Genomic DNA, 8,293 nt, shown 5'->3' with positions numbered 1-8,293 from the left:
TTTATAAGGTCGGTCCCTCCGAGCCCTCCGCAGCGGCTCTCAGCCCTGGCGGGCAGCCAGAGATGCACTCAGAGCCCGTTCCGCCGCCCATCCGCGGCTGCCGGGGAGCCTGGAAGCGGAAAAGCCTTTCTCGCTGGGGAAGGAGCTGTCAGGCCGCGCATGCCGCGCCCTTCCGAACTGGGCCGCGGGTCTCTGCAGGCCGGCCTGGGCGTGTGGCCTTCCCGCCCACACTGGTCCCTCCTGCTCACCGCGCCTCTGGCATTCCTGGCTTCCCTTCACGCTCAGGGCTTGGCCGCAGGCGTCACTCAAGCCGTGGCCCCTCGTGGGCCGTGGACTCGCAGTCCGCATGCACCTGCTTGCTGCCCATGGGAAAGAAGGATGGTCTGACCTGAGGGCTGTGGGGGTCGCCCGAGGACCGAGGCTGGACGCCTGGTGGCCACTGAGGCCCACCCGCCACCTGCCACGTCCCCCTGATCACCAAGACCTGGGCTGGGCTTTCCTCCCGTGTGGGGCTGTGAGAGACGCCCTGGATCTGCCTGGACTGTCGGCCCTGGACAGGGCTCTGGCGTCGGCCGTCCCCTCCCGTCTCTCCCTCCCGTCTCTCCCTCCCGTCTCTCCCTCCCGTCTCTCCCTCCCGTCTCTCCCTCCGGTCTCTCCAAACGGCTCTTGCAGGACCTGTGCCCGCAAACGCCAGCTTCGGCACTACTTACGGGGAGGCCTCCCGTGAGCTCCTGATGGAGGCAAGGTACCCCTGCTCCCTCCCAGCTCCCCAGCACCCAGGGGCTGGCTGGCAGGTGGGCCGGCCGCAGACGACACGCTGTCGACCAGCATGTGGGCTGAGGCCGGGGGCACTGGCCTTTCCCGGGGAGACGCCGGGGCCTTGTCCGGAGACGTGGCAAAATAAAGGACGGTGGGACCGGCACCAGAGACGGACCAAGTGTGTTTTATGCCGCACCCTGGACCTGGCCCTGCTTCTGCTCAAAGGCGGTGCCCTCTCTGTGACGCGGAGCGAGAGGCCTCCGTGCAGGGAGGGGCAGGAGCTGCGGGCAGGTGTGCTGGCCCCTGGAGGCCAGCTCCGAGCTCACGGGACAGTGCGCGCCCACCTCGTAGCGGGGGCAGGTACAGAGAGTCCATCCCTCCTGGGAGGCAGGGAGGCTGCACCGACGCGTTCTCTCCCCGGCTGCCCGGCTCAGCAGTAGCCTGGACCTGGACTCCGACTCCTGAGTTAGGTCAAGGACCTCTCCAGCTCCGCGTGGGCGGGTGAGTCATTCCTTCCTCTGCCGCAGGGACAAGTCTTCCTGATGCCTCCGAACCACTGAGTCAGTGCTCACAAAAGCCATTTTTAGAGCCTCACTGAGGGCTCAGTGCCAGTGAATCAGAAGTCCCACTGTCGAAATAGAATTTGCGAGCACTACTTCCCAGCGGGTAGAACCGGAAGAGAAAGTGCCCGACCAAGAAATGCGGCTGCCCACAGGGACCTTGCCAGCCTCGGGCTCCTCTGACTGAGGATCAGGCCCTGCCTCACACCAGGAGCCCAGCAGACAGAAGAGCGTCTCACAGGACGTGACCTGGGTCTTCAGTGTGGGTTCTGCTGAGACCCGTGGAGCATCTCTCGTGGACAGGACAGGACAGGACAGGGGATCAGCACAGGGCAGGACCTGGTCCTGTGGTGGGGGGATCTGCACGGGGACAGGACCCAGATCTCTAACAGGGACTTGCCTGTGAGGCCTACAATGGGGGAGCAGGTCGAGACAGGACCCCGCTCTAAACTGGGAGCCCACAGTTGGAAGCATCTTGTCCCCCAACAATGAAGCCAGTCAGGCCCGGGGCCAGGTACACCTGAGAACCAGGCCCGCATCCTGGGCAGCCAGCTGGAGAGCGTTACTCACTCGGTGATGACCTGCCTTAGAGGTGTGCCCTGCCTTGATTTCCCCCCAAAATGTAACTGAACAGTGGACAGGACAGCATCTTGTCCCCCAACATCTGCCGCACGGGTTTCTACGCAGAGCAGAAGAGTCGCCGGGTCCAGCCACGCCAGCTGGAGGCCCCACACACACTCTGCAGGACACCAAGAGGCCTGCTTCCCCCGGTCGGCCGACAGGGAGGAAGGCTGGGTCAGCGTCCTGGTCTCCCAGTCACAGGGGAGCACCTGAACAGAGGCAGGCTTGCTGCGGCCTTCTGTTGCAGACAGACAAGTGACCAGAGCCTGGACGGGAGGACAGGCTCTGGCTCCCCCAGGCATGGCAGGTGGTCCCACAGGGAGTCTCTGTGGGGCAGGCAGGGGCCCAGGATACTGGGTGAGGGCAGGAGGCCCAGCTCCATGTCCACTGGCAGCAAGACTGGGGGCCCCGGCTGTAGGGGAGGGGGCCCCCAGCACCACGGCCAGCACCGCGCAGCAGCCCGGGAGGGCTGGATCTCAAGAAGGCTCCGGTCCCGTCCACAGTGGGACGGCTCCGCGGGCTGCGGCCCCTCCTCCCCGTGTCGGTGCCGTCTCAGCTCACTCTGCGGCCACGTGGAAACCACTCGCCCGGCTCAGACAGCCTGTCAGGTGACAGGAGCTTCACATCGAGGCGAGGGCAGGGTACCATCCGCTCTCCCCAGGGGCTAGACCAAGGAAAACCATCGAGAACCCAGGCCAGACCCCTTGCCCAGTCTTTCCCAAGTCTCTGTGCCTCTCCCGTCTCTCCCTGCTTCTCTGTCTCTCTCTGTGCCTCAGGTGATACATAACCAGAGGTGGCCACTGGGGCACAGCCTGAGAGGTGGGAAGGACAGGCACTTCCCAGAGAGGAAGGGACAGTGGCTGGCTCTGGGGGCACAGCAGTAGACCTTCAGCATCGGTCCCTGCATGGGTCGGGGGTTGACAGACTCTTGGGGACCGGCTGAGGCTGATGTGGCAGGGAGCAAGGGGGTGCGGGTTGGGCTCAAAGCTGGGTGGTCCTGGAGGGACAGGTTAGCCGCTCAAGGTACTGAGCTCCCTGAGCTGAGGCAAAGGAGTCTCCCTGTCCCCCCACACGGAGTCCTCCTAGGTCCTGGTCTTAGCATGTTCACGCATGATTTCCTTCATTTCAAAAGACCCAACAGGTGGGTTTTACTTCCCCCATTTGTCATCTGCGTTAACGGAGGCTCAGAGAGGTTAGGTGAAGTGCCCCAGGTCACACAGCTATTAAATGGCAAAGCAGAACTTGAACTTGCATCCCCTCGGCCCACAGGCCCCTTGACCCTGGTGGGAGTTGGAACAAGACTGCTGTGCCCCCAGCGCCGGTCACTGTCCCAAGGTTTCTCCTTTGTTGGAGATGGGCTGGTGTTGCTCAGCTCCCGAGCTCTGCTGTCCCTGGGTCGGTGGAAGAGACGTGGCTCAGGAGGCCTACTCCGGGGTGGAGGGGAGCCCCTCTGGCCAGAGCCGCCGGCTCCACAGCGCCTCACCACAGGCCTTTGATCATTTCTGGTATTATCTATTGAACCGGCGGTATTTTGGATGTGTTGAGTAAATTAAAAATACTTAAGTTAATTTTGTATATTTTTTTATCGTGACTACTAGGAAATTTAAAATTACTTCCAAGCCTCGCGATATATCTCCACTGGCACCCGTGGTCCAGACCCTGGGGGGCCTCGAACTGCTCCCTCCCCCGAATGCGGAGGACTGGCCTTCAGGCCAGCGTGGGGGCATCTGCGGGGAGCAGGGGGCGGGCAGGGGCACCCCTGAACAATCCCCGGCCGCAGCCGGCATTCCCGCCCCGCACCGGGAGGCGAGCGGCTGACCGGTCCGGAACTCCCGGAGCCCATCCTCGCCGCGGAAAGGCCCTTGGAGGCGCCGGAGCCGGGCGGGACGCCCCCCCGCGTCTGGGCAGCACAGAGACCGGGAGGAGCCCCCGCCTGGAGGCCGACGCCCGCTCCCAGCCGCGCCCGCAGCCCGCAGAGCCCGCCCGCAGGGGTGCGGGTCGCCCAGGACGCCGCCCCCGGGCCGCAGCAGGAGGAGCGCGCGGAGTCGCGGCCGCAACCCGCGCTGCGGGGAAAGGGCTCCGGGGCGGCTGAGGACGCCGAGCCCCGCCCAGCAGCCGGAGTCCCCGGTTCGCTCCTGCGCCGCGCGGACCCCGCGTCCTCCCTGCGCCGCGCGCCTCCTCCAGCCTGGAGCCCCGGCAACGAGGACCGCGCCCTGAGCGCGCAGCCGCCGCAGCCGCCGCACCCGCCGCGGGGCGCACAGTCCCCCTCGGGCCCGCGTTCGGAAGTCGGAGCCGAACGCCTCACGCCCGCGGCCGACCGCCTGACTTGGGGACTGGGCCGTCCGCGTCCCCAGAGCCGGCGTGCGCGCTCGCAGCACAGGCAAGGACGCGACCGTCGCCGCAGCAAAGCGGGTTCCTTCTCGGGTTCGCTGCGCACCCCTCCTCCCTTGGTCCGGTCGCCCTGGCTTGCGGTTGGCTTTCCTGAGCACCCAGACAGCGGGGCCCGGCCGAGGGGGGCTGCGGCGGGAGCGGGAGAGGCTTCCCGGCGCTGGAAAGCCCCGGCCGCGGGGCTGGGGCGGGGCCGAGGCTTCCGGAGTTGCCCCTGGTGAGCCCGAGCGCGCCGAGCCACCCCTGCGGCACCTCGCCGCACCGGAAAGAGGTGCTGGTGCGCCCAGCCCCGCCCCTCCCCTCCCCCGCAGGAGCATCGCCTGCGAGTGCGAGGCCGGAGGGGGCCAGGCCTCAGAGACATGTCGGAGGGAAGAGCCTGTGTGTGCCACCAGGACGACCGTGACCCCGCGCAGCACACCCGCCTTCCTGCCTGCTCACCCGGGCTGCCTGCCAGCGGCCGGGGGCTCTCGGGCGCACGCACCGCCGCCTGCCTCATTCCAGGCCTGCAGTGACCGCACATCCCGGTGGGAAGAAAGCACACAGAGAGTCCAGAACCGGCTCTTAGATGCTCCCCTCCGATGACGCCTGCCACTTCTGACAGGCCCGCCTCTCTACACGGGGGCGGGGAAGGGGCATCCGGAGCCCTTGGGGGGCAGCAGTGTCCACACTGCGGGGTGCCCGATCCCCTGCTGTCTAAGGACCAAAGCACGGGTAGGGGAAGGGGGTCCGAGATCAGCTCCGAGTGCTTAAGGAACTGTGGCAACATTTCTGGCAAACGTAACCCCACAGTGGGGTCCTTAAGGAGGGAGAGAGCCCCTGGCCTCAACCGGATTCAAGCCAGCGGCTTCCCTCAGCCTGGAGACCCCAGCAGAGCCAGCGAAGGTGGGTGAGCAGGGAGGAGGGCTCGGGCTCAGGGGCCTGGTGACATCCAGTGGCAAGGCTGGCTAGAGGCAGGAGGATTGGGGCGAAGGCCCTGCGGGCACACAGGGCAGGGAGGTGGTGAGGGCCAAAGGAGGAATTCAGTAACTCCTGCTATCGGAGAGCACCGCTCAGATCCTTCCTTTTCACAATCCAAGCAGAATGCAAATAATTTTACTTTCTAAAGGCAGGAAATGCACACGGCACCAAGGACCCCAAAGTGTGACAGTGAGATGCAGGTTGGGCCCCGACCCTCTACCTGTGGAGAGCCAGGGAGGGGCTTATCTCTTTTCCCACAGAGATCAGTGACCCTTGTCCCTTGCAGGATTTGTCCACACCACACTATCTCTCCAGCCCGTCGCCTGCTGCCGTGGGCTGGTCTTGGGTCAGTGTCCATCTCTCTGGAGACTGGCGCAGGACCAGGAGCACAGGGGGTAGTTTCCCCTGTCCCCCATTCTCCACGAAGGGACGCAGGGCTCGCCTCCCTGGAGACTAGCACAGACCCGCTGGACACTGACCCCACGTGTGTCCCCTGAAGGCCCCCACGAGACACCTGCCATCTGTAGCGGAGATGGGCGCACGGACCCACACTGCTCACAGCTCAGGTGGTGCCCGGCTCCCGGCCGCCCGCACGCCCCTTGCTCTCCGTTCCCGCCAAGATCCAACCTTCCCTGCCCTGTCTTCATGACTCGCACCCCTTCTCCCAGCCTCCTCACTGCCCAGTCCCCCCATTTGGAACTTGCTGTGAACTTCCCAAGTGTGAACCTGATACCGTTCCTGGGGCCCTGGCACTCGGGCCGGGATAGGGTCGGGCCCTCCCCCTTCACTAGGCCTCCCGCCTGCCTGCGCTACTCCCGGCCGGCTTCCCGAGGGCTCCGCCCGCCGGACCCCTGCCCCTCACGCCCCCGCCTCCACCCCTCGGGCTCCATCTGCATGGAATGCTGACCCCACCCCAGCGTGGCCGACCGCACACGGGGGCTCTGCAGAGGGACGCTGGGGTGAGTGAGGCCACGGGGGCCCTGACCCACCAGGACTGGCGCCCGCCTGAGAAGAGAAGGGAAGGCGTGGGGATGGCGAGCAGGTGCCACCCCAGGCCAGAGCGAGTCCCTCCCGCAGGAACCAGCTCCAGACCAGCCCGGGCTGCTGCTCTCCTGGCGGAGGGGCGGGCGCGGCGGCAGAGACCGGTTCGGGTGGTGGGGGCTGGGTGGTGGTGGGGCAGGCCCTTGCAGAAGCTTCTGGAAAACCATACATCTGTCGGCCGGACCGTGGATGTTCAAAGAGTTCGGGTGAGGGCCGGAGAGAAGTCCCCGCATTATAGAGCGTCTGGAGGGAGCGAGGCCTCCGTGGCGCGGACGGCGGGAGCCCAGTGCTGGGGAACGCCCACGCACGCCCGCGAACACTCGGGAACACTCTGGAACGCCGGGGGCCGCCGCGGCCCTGGGGGAGGCTTCTGAGCTGGGTCAGGGCTGCCCCGCTTCTCCGGACCGCTCACAGTAAAGCAAGGGAAGGGACACAAATTGCAGGAATTGTTCAGGGAAAAGGAACCAGAGCCTGGGATGGGGGACATTTGGGAAGAATCTGGAAGAAGCAGGAAAACGTGTTCGGGAGAGAAGGCCGAGGGGGCGGCTGGGCGGTCGTGCGTTCGAACGACACGGTGGGGCTCCGCAGCCGCCCGCAGGGCCTGGAGCCGGTAGACACGGGGTTAACTCCGGGGACTCACAGGATGACACGGGAGACCGCCAGGTCCTCAGATGCTCCAGCACCAGACAAAGGGCTGTCCAGCCTAACATGCCTCCCCCTCCAAGAAAACACGAACCCTGGCCCCGGTGTCTTCCAGCTCTTCCTGCAGAGGGGGACATCCCCGAGCGCGGCTCCGACTACGTCCGGGGCTGCAGGCCCGCAGCAGCACCAACGGCTCCCTGAGCCCCACTGTGCCTGGAGGTCAAGGACCCCGGCCACGGAGCCTCGGGGCCTGGCCGGGAAGCGCCTGAGCAGCCTGGACGGGGGCAAGGGACAGGGAGGCCCGCCAGGCTGTGGCTGATCTGACCCTTCCAGTTACGGGGACAGAGGACTGGAGACGTTTAGACAGCGCCCACCGCTGCATTTCACGCAGGCTCCGGGTGTGAAAGCACCTCTGGGGCGTCCCAGGCCAGGGTGCACGGCCCACAGCAGCCGCCCAGGGGCCTCCCCAGGCCCGGCCAGAACTCACAGCCCCACGAAATCAGCTTTGAAACAGGCGCAGAGCTGCCTGAGAGGACTGTGGCCACAGGCGCTAATGCACCGACGACCGGGCACTAACACGCCGAGGGCCGACCAGCCCCGGGGCCCACAGGTGTCAAGGAGAGCCTTGATCTTGCCCCCAGGAGGAGGAGGCGCCACGGCAAAGCCTGCAGCCTCCACGGCCTTCCACCGCCCTCTGGTGACCGAGCGCGGGAGCCCAAACCTGCGCTTGTGTGTCCTGCAGACAGCCCGGCAGCTGCTGACCCGGCGACGGGGACGGGGTGCGCAGGAAGGACCTCCAGAGCTCCGGGAGCCATGGGGGGACACAGGGGCAAATACTGACGAGGGCCTGTGCTCCGGGATCTGAGCCTGGTGGGCCCTCCCTGACGCTCCCTTCCCTCTGCTGATGCTCAGATGGGCCCGCCCGCCTGCCCACCACCCCCAGCAGCGGGCTCCGTCCTGGAGGAGACTCCAACCGCCTCCAAGCCTCGTCCAACAGCAGCAGACCTAACAGCTGCACGACCTGAGCCAGAGGCGCATGGGGCAGTTCAAGCCCCCCGCTGCACAGACTCCAGGTAACGTTAGAAACCTGCCCGAGTGCGTGCACCTAGAAGGTCACTCAGAAGACTGAGCCGTGAAGAAACAGACAATCTGAACACGGATCTCTGCTAGGAGGTTGACTCAGTGATAGGAAACCTCTGACGGACCAAAGTCCAGAACCAGACAGCCTCACTGGGGAATTCCACAGGACCTTCAGAGGAAAAATTCACAGCTGTCCTTCTCAAACTCTTCCAAAACACAGAAGAGGAGGAACAATTAAAAGTTCA

General features: G+C 65.7%; 1 protein-coding gene across 1 annotated transcript; it reads left to right on the top strand.

The window, feature by feature from the left end:
- The first annotated feature begins 734 nt into the window (after window positions 1–734).
- LOC123946533 (translation initiation factor IF-2-like) lies at window positions 735–7,993 on the top strand. The gene is made up of 7 exons (XM_046011892.1): window positions 735–1,119; window positions 1,230–1,260; window positions 3,721–4,545; window positions 4,640–4,852; window positions 7,096–7,187; window positions 7,610–7,747; window positions 7,881–7,993. The coding sequence occupies exons 1-7, from the start codon at window positions 735–737 to the stop codon at window positions 7,991–7,993; spliced, it is 1,797 nt and encodes a 598-aa protein (XP_045867848.1).
- The last annotated feature ends 300 nt before the right edge of the window (window positions 7,994–8,293 follow it).

The sequence above is a fragment of the Meles meles genome, chromosome 7, assembly GCF_922984935.1.
Source record: "Meles meles chromosome 7, mMelMel3.1 paternal haplotype, whole genome shotgun sequence".
Taxonomy (NCBI): Eukaryota; Metazoa; Chordata; class Mammalia; order Carnivora; family Mustelidae; genus Meles; species Meles meles.
This window is presented reverse-complemented; position numbering and strand designations above follow the sequence as displayed.

Coding starts and splice junctions, on each gene's coding strand:
- LOC123946533 (XM_046011892.1), top strand. CDS start 735: ATGGAGGCAAGGTACCCCTGCTCCCTCCCAGCTCCCCAGCACCCAGGG. Junction 1,120..1,229: donor CCACCTCGTAGCGGGGGCAG/GTACAGAGAGTC, acceptor CTCCTGAGTTAG/GTCAAGGACCTCTCCAGCTC. Junction 7,748..7,880: donor GACCCGGCGACGGGGACGGG/GTGCGCAGGAAG, acceptor GCTGATGCTCAG/ATGGGCCCGCCCGCCTGCCC.